Source organism: Trichechus manatus, unplaced genomic scaffold (assembly GCF_000243295.1).
Source record: "Trichechus manatus latirostris isolate Lorelei unplaced genomic scaffold, TriManLat1.0 scaffold00066, whole genome shotgun sequence".
NCBI classification, from domain to species: Eukaryota; Metazoa; Chordata; class Mammalia; order Sirenia; family Trichechidae; genus Trichechus; species Trichechus manatus.
In genome coordinates this window covers 12,463,441-12,482,631 of record NW_004444002.1, presented here as the reverse complement: position 1 = coordinate 12,482,631, position 19,191 = coordinate 12,463,441, and the positions used below count along the sequence as shown (strand labels likewise).

The 19,191-nt window shown below is 42.1% G+C and overlaps 1 protein-coding gene across 2 annotated transcripts in view; it reads left to right on the top strand.

Moving 5' to 3' along the window:
- HS6ST2 (heparan sulfate 6-O-sulfotransferase 2) overlaps window positions 1-19,191 on the top strand; it is a 341,954-nt gene that overhangs the window by 242,347 nt on the left and 80,416 nt on the right. The window contains exon 3 of one of the 2 annotated variants that reach the window (XM_004379633.2): window positions 8,421-8,453. The exons of the other annotated variant lie outside the window; for it this stretch is intronic. Coding sequence (XP_004379690.1) covers window positions 8,421-8,453 — 33 coding nt within the window. The remainder of the gene's footprint in view (window positions 1-8,420; window positions 8,454-19,191) is intronic. 2 annotated transcript variants of the gene reach the window in all.

Sequence of the window (19,191 nt, the reverse complement as noted above, 5' to 3'; positions counted from 1 at the left end):
ATATATATAATCAAATTGAGAAAATGCATTGCTGGTACCTACCATACAGATACAGATGTTTGCATTTGGGGAAATTGAAACACGTATGAAAATCGATGTCAACCTTCTCTTGATGGAATCTGTCTGTATCTGGTACCTTAGTTTAATGACTCCAACAGGACCTTCGAATCATTTAAGTGGCAATGCTTCTCAGGAGGGAGAGCAAGAGAGGTTTTCTTTTATGGCCCCTGATTTTTTGTTTCGTTTTGTTTTTGCTTTGTTTGTTTGTTCCATGGCAACATACCCCTTGCACTGCTTTCTGCAAGACTTAAGTTGTTAAGTGGGTGCTGTAGAAATGCTTCCAGAAAGAATAAACCCTGCCATAGTAGAGGACAGAGTTATAGCCAAACCCTGACCATAGACTCCCTGACCATAGATTCTTAATTAGATCAGCACTAGAGGGCACTCTTATAATGCCAAAATGGGAGAATTTGACTAAAATCTGGTGGGCTGTGGCAGAGGAAGGGCAGTTACAGACGACAAACAGCTTAGAGAAAAACCTCTGCAACTGAGAACTGACTGGCTGGCCCACAGATAAGCAGGCACTTTTTGCAGAGGGCTCTTTTGCAATCTTCCTCATCAGATCCTTTTGGTTTGCAAAATGTAATTGGTGCTTTGGCAATACATGGCCCAGGTATTAAGCACTATTTCTCAACATGAAAGGAGTCTGAGAATCACTGACTGTTACCATGTGATGCAGCAAAAGTGCATTTAGGCAGAAAACAAAACATGAGAGAAAGGCTTAGGAGAATGTGTTTACAATTTAGCAGTTACTAGAAAAGTATAATTTCAAATCCTTGGGGGTCTTTTATAGTTGTTTTCCCAGACTTTAGCAGTCCTTCCTCTTTGAGTTGTTCCAAAGGGTTGTGTGATTGCGTCTGGGAGAGCAGATAGCTGCTTGCCTGCTGCCCCTGGGCAGGCTCTGGTGGACACAGGGTGGGGAGGGGGCTGTCAAGGAAAGGGACCAATAAACTTGGGTCCTTGTGTGGGCTCTGTCACTGATGTGCTCTGTGATCTTCAGTAAGGTTTTGCCCCTCTCAGGGCCTCAAGGTCAGGAAAGTGTTGAGTGACAGTAACCAGTTGCTGTTGAGTCGATTCTGATTCAGGGTGACCCTATGGGTGTCAGAGTACAACTGTGCTCTGTAGAGTTTTCAATGTCTGATTTTTCAGAAGATCTCCAGGCCCTTCTTCCAAGGTGCCTCTGGGTGCACTCGAACTGCCAACCAAGGCCTAGCACCTTAACCATTTGTACCACCCAGGGCCTCTGGGGGTAACACTAAATGGTCTCTAAAAGATCACTAAAAAACATCTCCCAGCCCTCAGAGTCTATGACTGATGATTGCAGAAGGAGCTTTCAATATCACTTGCTTATAGCAGCCACTTGAGTCCCGAATCCAACAAGGTATAGTAAACACCTCGGGATAGAAGGTGACTCCATGCTATCAATAGAGACAATACGGGAAGGATTTGCCAGCCCAGAGAGACTGACCTGCCCATGTTAGTCACTCCTTTAGGTTTAAGGCCCAATCTAAATACAACCTCAGAGAGTCACCGCACTAAGCCATCAGTTGTTGTTGGCATATCTCAAGTCAGCCCCACTCATAGTGACTCCATGCACTACAGAACAAAATGCTGCCTGGTCCTGCGCCATCCCCGTGATAGGTTGCAGATGAGTCTGTTGTGATCCATAAGATTTTCATTTGATGATTTTCAGAAATAGATCGCCGGGCCTTTCTTCCTAGCCTGTCTTAGTCTGGAAGCTATTCTGGAAGCTTCACTGAAACCTATTCAGCATCATAGCAACGAGCGAGGCTCCACTGACAGATGGGTGGTGGCTACGCATGAGGCACATTGTATGGGAATTGAACCCGGATTTCCCACATGGGAGGCGAGAATCTTACCACTGAACCACCATCAGTAGCTCCCCCTAGATTGGTTTATTATTCCCATGTGATGTGACTCCTATCTGGAGCTTTAGGCACAGGACAAAATCGCAGGCCTGATCATATGCATTTCCCTGAGGAACCATGTGGGAGGTGGGTTAGGGACCTCATGGGAAGGATGGGCCACAGAAGATATACTTGCCGACTCTGCCTTTGGCCCCAGAGGGCTCTTAGAGCAATGCAGGAGCTTTTCTCTCTAGGCCTTTGTTTATAAGAACCCAGGCTATACTTCATAGGAATGTTCTTGACTGAGTGAAATTCATTATGATCTCTTAAAGTGTCATAGTGAACAGAGACCTTTGGGAGGGCACCTAGTCCAGCACCCTCACTGTCTATCTAGGGAAACTGAGAGCCATCTTCCCTATTTGGGGAGGGGCTTGCCAGTTAGTGGCAGAATTGGGATGAGGCCCTCAGTCTTTTAACTTTGAATCTAGGCCTCTTTCCATTACCTCGTGCTGTCTTTGTCTCTCCCCACCCACATTAGCTCCAGGGACTAAGACATCAGTGGCTGTTAACCAAAAGACTTTTAACATAACTAGAGTGGCTATTATATATTGTGTCAGTTGTTGTTGCTGTTAGGTGCGGTTGAGTCAGTTCCAACTCATAGCGACCCTGTGTACAACAGAAGAAACACTGCCTGGTCCTGCGCCATCCTCACAATCATTGCTATGCTTGAGCCCATTGTTGGAGCCACTGTGTCAATCCAGCTCATTTGAGGGTCTTCCTCTTTTTTGCTGACCCTCTACTTTACCAAGCGTGATGTCCTTCTCCAAGGACTGATCTCTCTTGACAACATGTCCAAAGTATGTAAGACGTAGTCTTGCCATCCTTCCTTCTAAGGAGCATTCTGGTTGTACTTCTTCCAAGACAGATTTGTTCATTCTTTTGGCAGTCCATGGTATATTCAATATTCTTCACCAACACCACAATTCAAAGGCGTCAATTCTTCTTCGGTCTTCCTTATTTGCTATCCAGCTTTCGCATGCATCTGAGGCGACTGAAAACACTATGGCTTGGGCTTAGTCCTTAAAGTGACATCTTAGGTGGTATAAATGGAGAGGTGTGGGGACAAATATCTATCAAAAATATCTCCCTTCTAAATGTCATAGTACTGGAGACTGAACGATAGAAGTCCATTCCTTTAGGTCTTAGAAGCTCTGTAGTCTGAGGATGCTCTTGCCCAGAGACAAGGATAGGACTGAAAGCCTTGTAAATGGGCAGGAAAAGGATAGGAGGGTGGGTCTGGAACACAGGTTCGGTATCTTGTGGAGTGGGGCGACTATGAAAAGAGCGGTCAGGACAAACTCAGGGGACTTCATAGCTGTGCCAAAGGCTGTCCCTCAAGAGATTAAAACAATTCCTCAAAGAATAAAATTTAGAAAGGATGTTCTGGATTCCAGTATTCTCAGATAGATCATGAAGATCGCCCTCTCATGGAATATGCACAATTTCTGGTGGGCTTGGCTTGGAACAAGGAAGAAAGCCTAACAGTCAAACAGTGAAACTTAGATACTGGAGGACACCCCTCCTCCATATCAACATATGCGGATGCTTTCCATGCAGGTGTCTTTGGGTACTAGCTTTGAGTAGCTGGTTCAGTTCCCGGGGTAGCAAGATGGCTCAGCAACAGGGATCTGAGAGTCCTGTCCCGGGCTTGCCGCAGACTCACTAACCTGAACAATTTGCTTACTGATCTTCTCTAGATAAAAAAAAGAAATCGTGCATAAAATTTACAGAGTGCAAACTCTGGACGTGGTACTCTGCTATAAGTTTTATATGCATGATCTCATCTAGCGTCACAACCAACTTGGGAGGTACGCATTAACACCCATTGTTTAGAGTTGACTTCTGCTCTGATTGGGCTGGCTTCTGTTTTCATTGGTCAGCTCCTGTGCCATAGTGATTGCTCAGTATGTTGAATATCATTCCTGCTGTAGGTACTCTACTTGTCCCAGTTTTGTAGATGAGGAAATCAAGGCCAAGACTTTAAGGAACCTTTGCAGCGTCATTCAGTTAGTAAATGAAAGCATGGACCAGAGCCCAAGACTGTGAGACTCCTGGGATTTTCCGGTGATCCCATACCATCTCTTATTCCTGTGCATAGGCAAGAGGCAGAGGCCAAACATTTTAATACTTGGCTGGTAAAGACGGCATGTAGCTTTTGTCTGACTCCTCCATTCTCTTCCACCAGTTTGAACTAGAGTCCTTGGTCTGGGACTTTGGAGGCATAGCTTGTTGTTGTTGGGTGTTGTCGAGTTGATTCTGACTCACAGTGACCCCATGTGACAGAGTAGAACTGCCCTGTAGGGTTTTCTTGGCTGTAATCTTTATGGGAGCAGATCACTAGGCCTTTCTCCCACAGAGCTGCTGGGTGGGTTTGAACCGCCAACCTTTCGGTTAGCAGCCAAGCGCTTAACCATTGCACCACCAGACCCCATCCCATTTAGGGAGATTAGATTTAGCATGCAGAATGGTAAGCCTTCTCACCAGGATTTATTGGTATTTGACTTCAGAGACCAAATGAGGAAAGTGGCCTGAGATACAAAAAGAGGTGATGTGTTATTGAGCAGCAGTGTACCAGGCCAGACCAAGATGAGGGCGGAAGGGCATCCTAAGTGGGGAGGTGGTGAAGAAATCAAAGGCAAAGCAGCTCTTAATGTGGGAGTTGGAGAGAGAGTGAACAAACCAGTCCAGTGTCAGAAATCAGAGAGGTTGAGTGGGCCATTTGCTTGGCAGTTCTGGAACAGTGGTAGGTAATTGGTTCCCACAGAGTGTAGTTTATCTGCCCAGATTTGCAATCAGATAGAAACACTGTTGGTGCATGCTTTTAAATTGGCGTTTACAAAAGCTGAGTATATCTAGCCTTTATCTGGGAGTGTGTGGCTGTGGAGGTCTGTGCTGATGGACAGCCATCATCACCATCCCAGGCTTCTGGCAGATGAAGAAGCTGCATGAGCAGAAATAGAAACCAGGGGTCAATTGTTCATCAGTTAGATTTCCCTTGTTATTCTCAATTAAGTTTCCTTGTATAACTTTTCCATCATAAAGAACAAGCCAATCTATATTTCAAATAAACAAAGTTGTTTCCCTGGACAGAATGATATTCAGCTGTCTTTAAACATGGCCATTATTGTTTTGGCCACGTTCTCATTTACTCAGCCGAGAATGCTGGGCTCCGGCCTCTCCGAACTGCCAATGGCATGTTGTACTGAGAAAATGACTAGAGATCGGTGTACTTTTAATGAACTTGGCACCAAAATGAAAGGAGAGCTATTAGAGAATTACAGAATGTTGGAACTGGAGGGATTTTTAGAAACCACCTTGTCAAACGCCTTCATTTTATACAGCTCTCTGAGAGAGTAAGCAAGGGAATTTTCCCAACATCAAATGAGTCATTGGTACAACCAGGATTAGAAACCGGGGATCTTGTTTTTTAGGCAAGGATTCTTGTATTTTTACACCACACTTTTTTTGTGTTTTTTTGGTTATTGGTTTTTTTTTTAGGTCTTAACTTGGGTCCTTAATATCAAAGTGAATAACTTCGCTATTTCTGGAACCCTAAGTAGCAATAAATGTCAGGGGATGAGAAAGTAGCAGGAGGTGTCATCGTTTGAGGTTCCCAAGAGTCCCAGCTGGCATTTTGAGGTTCCCAAGTTGCCCCCAAATTTCCATTACTCCAATAGCATATGTGTGTTCTCTTCATTTTCATCTTCTCCTTTCTATGCTAATTTGACCTTGAGGCAGTAACTCATTTGGGGGATATTTTGTCACATCTCGAACCTGGGCCCAAAGCTAGACTACTCTTACTACTTCTTCCCAAGCCAGCGTCCGGGTCATGTGCATGATAACCGCAGCTCCTGGCGCCTGCCAAGTGCTGTTGCTTTCCAAGGATGTGGCTTGCGAAGGGATGATGAATCCAATCTAGGAGTGTCACCTGGGCCAGCAGTTACAAAACACCACAGCAGCCAATGAGAGAAAACTCTGTTGGGGTAAGGCCTGCAGGATTATGAGACTGCCACTTACAGACTTCTTGTTTTTACAGCTCTTTAGGGTGCAAGCACATGGAGTTATGTGGGCAGTAAATGGCCCCGCTGAGAAGAAACTTGCCTCTGATAGCCTTTTGGGTAGAGGGCTTTACACAAGCACCCACAAAAAGAACCAAACCCATTGCCGTAGAGTCGATTCTGACTCATAGCGACCCTATAGGACAGAGTAGAAGTGCCCCACAGGGTTTCTAAGGTTTCCTTTTGGTTAGCAGCTGAGCTTTTAACCACTGTGTCACCAGGGCCCCTACACAAGGACAAATCATGAATTTATAATGTCCCTTCCAATCAGAAAGAGAAGTCTCTCTGAGAAAGGTTGAATCTGATGCCATTATGTTCTCCATACATAAATAAAGACATAAATTAGATGGGGGGGGACTCTTTCCTAGAGTTAATGGCATTCCGTGTATTTCTATGGAACTCTTTTACAAGCAGATGGCTTAAAAACAATTCCACAATATTGTAAGCTCCATGAAGGCAGGGATTTTTGTCTGTGTTATTCACTACCATATCCCTAGTACCTATAACAATGCCTGGCACATAATATATAATAAATCTTTTTTGAATGTAAAACATCATGAATACAGGGTCTTTTTAAAAGACTCCATTTAAGAATCTTCCCAAAATGTGTGTATGTACATACATATAAAATAAGTTCTTAAAATTAATTTGTTGCTTCTAATCAGTATGCCTCTCCTTTTTTATCCTTTTCCCATGGCCTTTGGTCCACTTCCGATGAACATCAACCCTTTTGATTGATGCTCCTGTAACATCTGCACGGATCGTCACTGAATATCCCACCTTTGGCAATCTGCACTCCCAGGTAAGGCAATGAGCTCCCAAAAGTCTTCTCGGTGCAATCACTGGAAAGACTTTAATAGGCAGTTGAGAAGTTTACATAGAAATAAAAAACAATCTCAAGAGACAATAGTTCTCCCAATTAAAGTTAAATTGGTTCCAGTCTCCATCTAAATCAATTATGCACATACTTATGTTATTTGAGGATTTATATCGGTGCAGTAACATGCAAATTACAGTTTGGGGAAGGGTCCATATTTGACTTTAGAATTTTCTGGTACTAAGAATCAATATATGGCTTTATGTCTTTTTCTTTCTTTTCTTTTCCTTTAAAGTTGCGTTATTTTTTGTGCATGAGAATGAGCGCAGTGAAAGGGCCCTAGCCCCTCTTCACCGTGCAGGCACTGTAAGTCACAGGGGAGGTCAGTACACTCTAGATTACTTCTTTCTTTCGGCCACAATGGAAGAAGAGCACATTGGGCCCCAGATGGCAAGTCCACTAGTGGGGGCGTATTTTCTAAGAGATCTGATGTCAGGGCTCACCAAGCATATCACTTTTGGTTCTCCTAACACTTGCTTCCCCAGCAGTATTAACAACTCACAGAACAAGGCAGGGGGCACTTAATCACCCTAGGAACTGCTGATAGCAGATTCTTACATCGCTTCTCAAACGACAATGCAAGGGTTCTGCTGCCAGCCATGCGATTAAAAGACTCTCTTAACTCACCTCGAAAGCCTTCAGACACATGTGATGTAAAGAAACATTTCTCCCAAGGAAATGCACAGGCCAGATAACCTGCTTTGAGCACAGAAGTGTTATTACATTGTAATATCCCTTGTTCTGGCTTAATATAAAACAGAAAGCTAACTGAGCCCATTTGAATCCTCAAATTAACAACTGACCCTTGCCAGCTTCACAGTCCCTTGTTAATATCAGAAACTCATGTAGTACAATTAGTGTTTTGTGACTCCAAAGACATATATGATGAAAACACAGCTAAGCAAGTTTTTTTGAATGGAGAGACGTTGCTTACTTGAGGCCAGGTGGAAGAGACAGAAGTTGTGTGTGCTTCGAATGTTTGTGTTTTTGAAGAGCTTCAGCAAAGTCTTACTTGTTCTTTTTTGTTTCTTTTTGTTATTTGTGTTTCATGTAGTCCTGATAATATGAAAAATCCCTGTGAATTCCTCCTAGTTCCTTCCAGTCAGGCATTTTCATTTCAGTGATGCCATAGAGTTTGGTTTCTGTCCGGTTTTGGTTTATTGGCTTTTGTTTTTTTGCTGAGATTGTCATTCTTCTTTGTGAAAGGGAATGGAATTAACGTGAGTGAGTGTTAGATGTCTCATTCCCAGCACATAGCCATGCAGAGGTCTGGCTTTGGGTGCTTCCTTGCCCCTTTCTGCCCTCTGCCTCAGAATCTCCCCAACTACTTGAAGGGAGCTAATGGGGAAGGAAGTGGGGGAGCCATCCATGAACTTTCTTTTTGCACACTGGAAGGCTGGCAAAATAGGCTATCAAAGCACAATGGAAAACTTTTATTACTTTAACTCCTCTCTTCCAAGCTCTTGCTAGCGACTGGTTTTACTGTTCCTTCAACAGGTGGAGGATCTTTCAGATTCTAGATGCGTCACGGTAAGTGATAATCCATTTTTAGTTTAACTGAACTCAAATCACCTGGGGTAAAAAGGCCCTGCAGTTGCCTATCAGTTTAATTTCAATGCAATGAATAGTTAGATTTTTGGCTTGGACAAATTATTTCCAGAAACAGCTGGAAACCACCCAGGCCTTTATGGTCTCAGTTCTGAAAGTTGACCTAGTTCCGAAGTGGGATGAACGTTCAGGGCCAGCACCCCAGACAGCTGGGCCATGGGTCATATGTTCCTTTTTCTCTTTTTGCTGAAATGGGATGACACAGTAGAGTGTGCTGTTAAGAAGACCCCTAGACCAAGTGTTCTTCATGAAACCCGAGGAACACCTGCCTGTGGCTAGGCTGCACGGTGATTTAGAGAACAACTAGGTCAGCATTTCTTTGAAGGGAAATTGAATGTTTGAAATATCAGGGCTTTTAAAGTATGAAAATATGTAGACTTGCAAAGTAGACAGTAGACGCATCCCACAGGCCAAGGGTCTTTATGACATGAACCCTGCAGCAGGGCAAATCTAATCATGCCCAAGAAAGTTCATAACTGTGGGGGAGGCGGGAGCCCTGAGAACGCTCCAAGATGGTGCCCTTGCAAGCAACGACTGTTGCCACCAGGTGTACCATCATATTGCCATTAGTGCTGAAGAGGCTAGTGAGAATCATAAGCCATTTTCTCAATGTGTGCTCTAGTTGCATGAAAATTGGCTTGGCACATTGTTTTCTAAGGTCATGATGTTCACCAGTACTATTTTTGACCTGTTGTAGACTTCTTGGCCCCAGGAATATTTACTAGTGGCTCTTCTTTCTCTTCCTACCCACCTATATCCTATCCTGTGCTCTCAGGCCAAATAGATTAGTGAGATCAAAAGCTGTAGCCTTTGGCATTCCCCCACAAGGGCAGATTCTCATTAAAATATAATAGATGGGACATCTAAAAGATGATTTTTAGATGGTTGGTTTTCAGTAGCTGAGCTTTCTATTCTCATTAGGGACCCAGGGGATTTATTTGGCATCTGAAAATAGTAGGTTCAGTGTTTAATTTCATAGCCAGATTAGAATTCTTTGAGATAAGTGGTGTAGACATATATAAATACTGAATCACACGATATTAGTATCAAGAGGGCATTTAAAGATCATAGGTGGGATGTCATGTGGTGGCAAGAGTACTAGGTTCTGCTACTAACTAGTGGTGTGAATTTGATCAAGTCCCGTTTCTGCCTTGAGTCCTGATTTCCTCATCTCTAAGATGAAATGGAATGGATAATTGTTAAGATGCTTATTAACCGTATAAGGCAGGTCCCTGGGTGGTGTAAGCGGTTTGCACTTGACTACTAACCTGAAGATTGGTGGTTCAAACCTACCCAGTGGCTCCATGAAAGAATGGCCTGGTGTTCTGGTTCCGTAAAGATTACAGCCAAGAAAAGCCTATGGAACACAGTTCTACTCTGTAACACATGGGGACAATATGAGTCAGAATCGACTTGACGGCAACAGGTTTTTTTTTTTTCTTTTTTTTCTTGGTTTTTATTATCCTTATAATTCCTTTTATGGGGGAAATATTAAAAATTTTGTTTTGTTTTTGCTTTTCAAAGTTGCTACATGCTAGCACCATCTCTCTATAACAGCTTTGCTATGTAACAAAACAAATCCTGACACATTCTTTATTTTTATTATGGTGCTGATCAGTTTGGCCAGAAGTTGTTATAGGAGTAATTTAGACCTGATCTTAGTGAGAAGGGAAGAGAGACATCCAGATGGTACCAGTGGGAAAGAAACAGCTTTGGTAAATGTCGATGGGGCCATTTTTAAATCTGGTGGACTGAATGATGTTTGAAAACTATTTGCAAGGCTAGCAAAATTTTCAACCACTAGTAAAATAATAAAACAACAATTCATTTGGTAATCCCCATTGTACATGCAGTTTTGTAAATACATAAGATTATGATTATCTCTGCCTCATAATTAACAATTTACATAAGTGCTTGCTATTATTTAGCTGTCCGAATGCATTTTTGTGATCCAGAAAAAGAAGGGAACAATCAGTGGAAGCCATCCCAAATGCCTAGTATTGTTGCTGTGCACATGCACAATTAACAACGATGCTAATTGTTTCAGACCCGAACCTCATTTGTTTTTCTATAGACAGAAAGAACATTAGTTGCCAGAGTGTCTGTCACTCTCTCTCTCTTTTTCCTATAGCTGGCCGTATCATAAGGTCTGCAGTTGGTTGTAAGCAAGTTATTTGATTGAATTTGCAGTGTATCATTTTGTGATTGAGTTTCCAAGCTTCTGTTTAAGCTAGCAATCAATGCCTTGAACAGCCAAAGACTATTTTTATGGTATTGTAACAGTAGGCCTCGATATATTTAAGGCATAAAAGGAGGCTGATATGCTTACCAGTTCTGCTGCTGCATTTACGTTCTACTTCGTATTGCATATCTTTTAAAATTATTGGCATTAGGCCTGCATATGAGAACCTAGAAAGTCAAGGCTGGAGGGGGCCTTTAAGATCATCCTGTCAAATTCCCTCATTTTCCAGATGAATTTGATTGTCACGTAATGTGAACGTTAGTGACAACCACCAAATCAATGATGCCACAGTTTTTCTTTTTTTAACTTTCAAACCATTGGGAGCTACTATAGTAAAAACATTTGAATTATAACTGGTTGTTTTGGAATCATAGCTTCAACGAATTTTCCAAAGAACAAGCAGAATTCTTTAAACATGCCTTCATGAGGTTTACCAAAATACAGCCATGATGTTGATGGTATATACGTGAAAGGAGATGTTCTAGGCAAAACACCTTCCAATAGGAGACCCTCAACCAATATCTCTTCCCCTCATGGATGGATTACTTAACTAACATTAGCATAGTGAAAGTATTCTGCAGTGACTGGGAGTATGGGCTTTCAATGTCAAACAGCCCCAGGTCCAATCCTAGAGCCACCACTCTCTAGCTGTGTGACCTTGGGCAGTTTATTTAACCTCTATGGGCCTCAGTTCCATCACATCACATGTTGTAGTGACCTCATCGAGTTGTTGCAAGGATTAAAATGAGATCATGCATGTAAAGTGCCTGGCACATAGTAAACAATCAATAAATGATAGTGACTATTACCATCACTGTCTTGAACACCTAGTACTAGCTTCATTCAGTACTAGTATTTAATCTTATGGTTTGAGTACATGCATATACACCTGTACACATCCATGTGTGGGCATGCAGAGTCATCAGGACAACTGCTTTCCCAAAGGTTATCTGTGACCACCGTGTTTCAAAGTCTGATGGCTTCTTCTCTGGCCTCAGTCTTTTTTTTTTTTTTTAAATTTATTTTGTTGTTGTTGTCGAGAATATACACAGCAAAACATACACCAGTTCAACCATTTCTGCGTGTACAGTTCAGTGACATTGATTACCTCTTTTGAGGTGTGCAACCATTCTCACCCTCCTTTTCTGAGTTGTTCCTCCCCCACTGACATAAACTCACTGCCGTATAGATAGTTCTTAAAAGAGCATAATGCTCAAGGCAGACATTTTTTACTAGTTTAGCTAAACTATTGGTTGGTTATAGGAAGACTTCAGGGGATATTTTTGGTTTAATATTAAAGATTATCTCAGGGCAATAGTTTCAGGGGTTCATCCAGCCCTCATGGCTCCAGAAAGCCTGGAGTCCATGAGAATTTGAAATTGGCCTCAGTCTTCTTGACCTCTTTGGACGTTCTAGCACTTTTATACATCTTCTTGCTTGAAAGCATTCCCTCTCTCGGCTTCCATATTACTCCTGATTTATCTTGGTTTACCTCCTGTCTTTCCAACACTCCTTAGGTCTCCTTTGTTGGGATCTCATTCCCCCCCCCCCCACAGACACACACACAGACACACACACATACACCCTTTCCGTCTCCTTCGCCCCTTTAAATAGAAGAATTCCCAAGGTCCTGTCATTGATCTGCTTCTCTTCTCTTGCTATATCCACTCCCTGGGTAACTTCATCATCTCACATAGCTTCACCTTTCACCTCCACGCTAATGACTCCCACATTGACCTCTCCAATCCTTAACTCATTCCGGATCTCCAGGCTAACTCCAATTTCCACTTGCCTGCTGAGAATCTCCAGCGCAGGATATCCTAGGAGGCTGCAAGTGTAGTCTGGCTTTTGTCATCCTGCCTCAGGAATGCAGATGGGGGAATTTAGCTTCAGAAGTTTCAAGAGTTGAAAACAAGGAAGAAGTGCTGGGCATTAGTCTGAGCAGAAGTAAAAGTGGTTTGGAAAGTGGTTCAAAATGATCTTTCTAGGGAAAGTGTGACAGGTAAATCATGCATTTCTGTTACCATGAACTAACTGGACATTTAAATTGGCAATGGAAACTTTAAAAAGGCATATGTTTTCTAGGGAGAAGGGAACAGCTTTCCTAATGAAAATTGAGTTCAGTTTTTAGGTGCTGGAAGATTGGTGTGCTTGAGGAAATGCTAATTAAAATCATCTTTCTTGGGACAATTATTATGGTTAAACTTGTTTCAGGGTCTTGTTATACAAACATATGTGCCAAGGGGAATGGATAATATGTTCAATCTGCAGGATGACCATGTGGGCAAATACTGATGGAATTTTGAGAGCACACACATGCATAGACACATACACACATGCCAGATCAGGTAGGCCTGAGACTATGAATGTGTGCAAATGATTCTATCAGGGTGTAGATAGGTCTTTTTAAAAATTATTCTGCAAATATTTACTAAGTACCTACCAGATGCCATGTTCTCTGTGGAGCAGTGGGGCTGTGAATATGGAACATATAGGGTCTCCGTCCTTAAGCAGCACATTTTCTTTAGTTATATGCAGGTACACTGAGAATTTTTATTGTTCAGCGGCTATAATCTTGCTGAAAATCTTAATGACCAAAGAGGAACTTAAAGGAAATAAAACAGTGCTAAAAATGGGAAAATGATGTACATAAATTTGAATTAGGAGTGGATTACTTCCTTTAAATTTAGTAAATATTGAATTACTTTGGGATTTTACATTTCTGTTTGGCTTGTCAGTGTTTCAGGCTGGAGTGAGAATGATTATGTCTAACCCTGAAACTTAATTAGAGCAAAAGGATGGACGAATCTTGATCAATATGTGTCCTATTGTTAGGAGAAGTCTTTGTAAACATGTTATTCCTATAGAAACTGCAGCCCTAGGGCTGATAGCTTTAGCACAGAGAACAATATCCCTTTTGCAGAAGGGTGTTCCTATTCTCCACCTTCCCAAAATGAAATATAGTCACTCCTAGTTGAGTTACTACCCTATGGAGTATTTAAAACCCATTTCCCCTCCAAATTGGAATGGCCTAATTCAGGGGGAGTTCCTTGCCTTCATGGGTACACCCTATCCTCACCTTTTAGAAATTTAGAGTGGCTCTTTGAGAGTCTTAATCCCAAGTGTTCTCAGTCCCAGCTATCAATTTCAAATTCCCCTTCATGGTCACTCTCAGGTCCCAAGGGTCCCTCATTGCACTTGTAATCCTGGTGACCTACCTTGATGCCCCAGAGCTCCTGCTGTGCATATGCCACCTTCCCCAATGCCAACACCCACATCAGGACCCTCTGACATAAAACCCCGTATCATAATGATGCACATATTGACTAATGTCCTATATCCTTTACCCTAAGTGAGTTAGAGACATTGATGTTCCTTCTCGTTTCTTGTTTTAATCTTTACTGAGGAATAATTCACATAAAATACAATTCACCAATTTTAAGTAGACATTATGATGATTTTTCCCCCACTCACCTCTTCTCCATACCCCCTGGTAACCACCAATCTTCTTTTGTTTCGATGGATTTACCTACTCCAAATATTTCACATAAGTGGGATCATAAACTATTTGTTTCTTTTGTGTCTGACTTGTATGTCTCAGCATAATGTGTTCAAGGTTCATCCATGTGGTGGTGTATAGAAGAACTTCTTTTTCTAACTGAATAATTCTCTATTGTGTGTTGGCATTACTTCTCTTATTATGATTGGAAGTAGCAATAATAAAAACATCCTTGAACTTAGAATCCATATCCTTTCCTACACTTGTCAGTATGGCCTTGAATGCATCAATCATAATCTAATTTCTTTTACTTTAGGCAGATTCACTCACTCACTATGTATCTATTGAGCACTTACTATGTTCCAGGCACTGTTCTAGGTGCTGGGGACAATAAGACAGACAGGAAGGTCCCTGTTCTTGTAGTGTTTAAGATGTGTGTGTGTGTGTGTGTGTGTGTGTGTGTGTGTGTGTTGGATGGAGAATGAAAATAAACAAGTACACAAATAAATGAACAAGCCAGTCTCAGAGAGTGATAAGTGCTGTGAAGAACATAGAACAGATGGGATAGAGAATGATTGGATTGGATGGTGGGGTGATCAATATAGTCGCCTCTCTGAGGAGGTGATGTGTGCTTTTTAGTTTTGTTGGTGTTGTACAGACTTCACTGACACTTTGTCTGGGCCCTTTGGTTTCCTTTATTTCTTGCTTTCCTGGATTCAGTACCAACTCGAATTTTGTTGGTTTTGGTCAGTCTATCAGTAGGACCACTGGCCCTTAGCTAACCCTTAAGCATAATCCAGCGTACCCCCCTTATGAAACTTCTCTTCTACATTTTTCTTATCCTTCTCAGCATTAGAATTCAGCAGGTTCACCCTCTTCCCTGTGAAAGAATACAAATGGGTCTGCTTGTCCCTTAGGGATATTTCACTTGATTACCTAAAGCATTTTTGTTACTGAAAGCAAATTACATGTTGAAAGAAAAGTGCAAGCTTTAAAGGTTAGTAATTGTGGTGCCATTTGGCTTTGCCTACTTCTGTAAAGGGAAGAGCCCTGGATTAGGAGTCAGAAGACCCGGCTCCCACTTGTAACTACTACTTTAGATGCATCTCTTCCTCTCTCTGAGGCTCAGTTTCTTCATTTATAAAACCAGTGTTTAAAATAGATGATTCCTAAGATTCTTTCTAGCTCTCAAGTGATACAAGTAGTTGTTTTCAAAGACATAGGCCAAACTGTATCACAACTGCTTAGATAAAGCATAAGTTTTCCATCAAAAGCCAGCTTTACAATTCTTGTAAATGTCGCAGGAAGCTAAAACATTGTTCTTGTTTTAACCTCTGCCGGCCAGGGCCACAATTCAGCACCACAGATGCAATTGCCAACTTCTCGAATGCGAGTATCTGAAAGTTCACTGTCTTTTCAGCTTGGCCATAAGAAATCTTCAAAAAGAACCAAATACCACTAGCGTTAAGGAAGGCCTTCTAAGTTACTTTCAAAAGGACATGGCATGGGTGCTGCCTGCCAGTGAGTTAGGTGCTAAAAGGAGCATGTTAACTCTTAGAAAGCCCCTCAGGATTTTTCCAGCCATTATTGTGTTATCTCCCTCAGCACCTAGTTGAGCCCAGTTAGGAACTGAGGTGGATGCTAGAAAGCTGGCCTTCCCCAGCTTTCCCCACAGCTTCCTATATCTGCCACACTGAGCTTTGTGGGAGAAGATGGCAAAGCAGGAAGGGTCGGTTTGGTGAAGGTGGAACAGAAAGAAATTTGCCAACATCTGAAGCACCCTGTGCCTCCCTTCTTGCAGTTTCTATGCTGTCACTTACGATTTCATTTATTATTCAACTACTTGACTTTGTTCTAAACACAAGAATCAGTTCCATGACTAGATTTTAGGCAGACGGTTTTTTAAAAATCCAAGGAAGAGCTGGGCACGATTCTGTGGTAAGGGACTCTGAAGGAGAGGAGCCAAGAGGGTTTGGAAACTGTCAAAAATGCCACTCTGATTTGCAGCCACAATCAATCTTGATGTAGAAGAGTGAGCCTTATGAAAAGAACTGAGGAAGACAGTCAAGGAGCTCCCCCGTGGCTCTAATTTAAAAGGGCCAGTATGTTTTGTGGGTGAGGAAACACATACCCACCAAGACAGTGACTTATCTAAGCACACTCAGCTAGTTAGTGGCAGACCCAGGACAAGAACCCAGGTCAGCTGAATCCTGACCAGTACCTTGATTTGTAATTACCTGTGCTAGCTGTTATTTGTTTGCTTGCTTATGCTTCTTCATTATTGGTGCTGCTTCTGTTGAGAGCACTTACTATTTGTTATTCTCAAAGAACTTCATCAACAAAGGTGGGCAGAATCCTTTAGGAATAGGTAAAGCACATTTTGTTTTGGAGGGTGTAGAGCCAGCTGAGTGGCACAAATGATTAAGCACTCAGCTGCTAACTGAAAGGTTGGCTGTTCAAATCTGCCCAGAGGCACCTTGGAAGAAAGGCCTGGCAATCTATTTCCAAAAGATCACAGCCATTGAAGAGCTCTATGGAGTGCATTTCTACTCTGAAACATGTGGGGTAGCCATGAGTTGGAATCGACTCAACGGCAACTGGTTGGGGCCAGCTGACAGGTAGTACAAGGTCCCATAGAGGAAGAAGTGGCTGGATTGAAAATACAACCTAACTCTCAAGACTCAGTTGAATTAAACAAAGAGAGAGAGGACTGTGGCTATCCCCAGTTAAATTTATAAATCACCCTTTAATACTCATTCTTAATTACAGCTGTAGCCCGTTTTCCATCAAAAGATTTAGGTATCGTTTATTTTATGCTCTCAGTACTTTGAATCTTTTTCCAGGCATATTTGAGGCCTCTGCCTTTTCTATTCTACTATTCTCAGTGATTTTTGTCTGTAATATTTCCCATTAGTTTGGCCTCACTGTCTTGTCCAGGGCATTTTGTAGTACAACTATATATCATAGCAGATCTTATGTGCACATAAAATGGAGAACACTATTTCACAAGTTAGAAGTTACTAGATTATTTCTGTTCCCCTTCTGGAGTTGAAATATTTTCCTACTTGGCAAATGGCCCTTCTTCAAAATCCTAAAATTGCACCTAGAAAAAAATGACTGTCAGCGTGGCACCGTGGGGCTTCCTGTCCCTTCACTTTTATTGGCTTACTGTCCAGTTTGCTCCATTGATTTTCCAGACAGCTCAGCATTGCGTCGTCAGCCAGACACTAGAATTATAAGGGGGCTTCATCAAGGCCTTATGTGGTTTGAAAACTTTTCAACTTTCATAATTTTGGCCATGGGTATGCTAGAAACCATCTGTAAATGGCATTTGGCGGCACATTGGTCTTTCTTCTCACAGCTTCTGCAATTTCCAACTTGATTTCGGCTTGCCACAGGGCACAGTTTACCTTCTCTTCTCTGGGAGCTCGTGTTCATTTGTCAGGAGCCCGAACAGAAGCTGCTCATGTACAGCCGTGGAATGTCAGAGTCATCCTAAACTGGCATAAATGGGCCTTTAAATGGCCTGTACTGATTGTTTCTGTATTAAAATGTAAATGCACATGAGACTTTATGAGAAGCCCGTGCATCGTCTTTCTCCCATTTTTTCATCTGAATTGATTTGACAATGTCAGAGATGATGCATGAGGCAAAATAAAGAGTTCCTCAAACCCATTACAGCTTGTTTGCATGAAAAGGAATAAAAGCAACCGGGAAGAAATGAACATTAGGCAGTGCTTCAGGCCGCAGCCATTTTCTGACTCCCAAACACCTTTTAGACTTGAGCCGACCTTCTGAGCCTGTGCAGGGGAGAGTGGTCACTGTGACATTGTTTCGCTCAGATAACTAACTTCTGGCTACATAGGAGGCACAGAGGTTTTCTAAAATTCATAAGGGGTAAAATAAACTGAGAGAGCCTCAAACAACTAATTAGTTACCATTAACAATGCTGGCATCTTAGATGAGAAAACTAAATAGGATAGGATAGGAACTTTGTAATGAACATGCCCCGAAAGTCACACAATGGTGTATCATTGAAGAGCCATGTGATTTGGGACATAGGGATCAAGAAATCTCACGTCAAGCCATCCATCAGGAGAGTTCCATATGCTGCATTGTATTCCTCTCTGAATGAGCACCTTCACTGTCTCTTTTACAATGCTAGTAAAATATTTATAAATAAAATAAAACTCTTGGGGGGGTTGATTTTAAATTCAACCCACATGAACTATAGTTGAAGTGTGAGTACCTGAGTATTGCCTTTCCAACCTGAGTGCCAAGTGGAAGCAGGATAACTAGGGGAAGGTCCTCTTTCTCAGCCTTCTGTCCTCCAATAATCTCAGGCACAAGATCTCTGATTTCTTTTTCTCATGGAAGAGGAGTTTCCCATCTTGGCATGGGGTTCTCTTGCTCAGTTCTTTTCATAGCCTGCAGTCATAAGTGGGTTGGCACTGAGTCATATTGAAACAGAGGGAAACAGGCAATGGCCTTCAATAGGTTTGGGGAAACCAAGAGGGAGTCTTTAATTTGGGGATTATCCAGTACTGTGATAAAGGACTTACTATTAATTGATTAATTCATTCAGTCATTCCAGACTATATATTGAGCACCTGTCATGACCCTGGCACTATTCTTAATGCTAGGGATACAACAGTTGGATAAGACAGATAACGTTCCTGCTCTCAGGAAGCTTACATTCTTGTGGTAGATATAGAATATCTCAAGCAAGTCAATAAAACACGTCCGGATTTCGATAAGTGTTACGAAAGAAATAAGCAAGGTGCTTGAGAGGGAATGTGTAGCCTCTGGAATCACCTCAGTGGGGCAAAAAATTTTTTTTTCATTTAAACAACAGAAATTTATGGTCTCACAGTTTTGGGGGCTAGAGATCCAAAATTAAGATGTCAGCAGGGCCATAC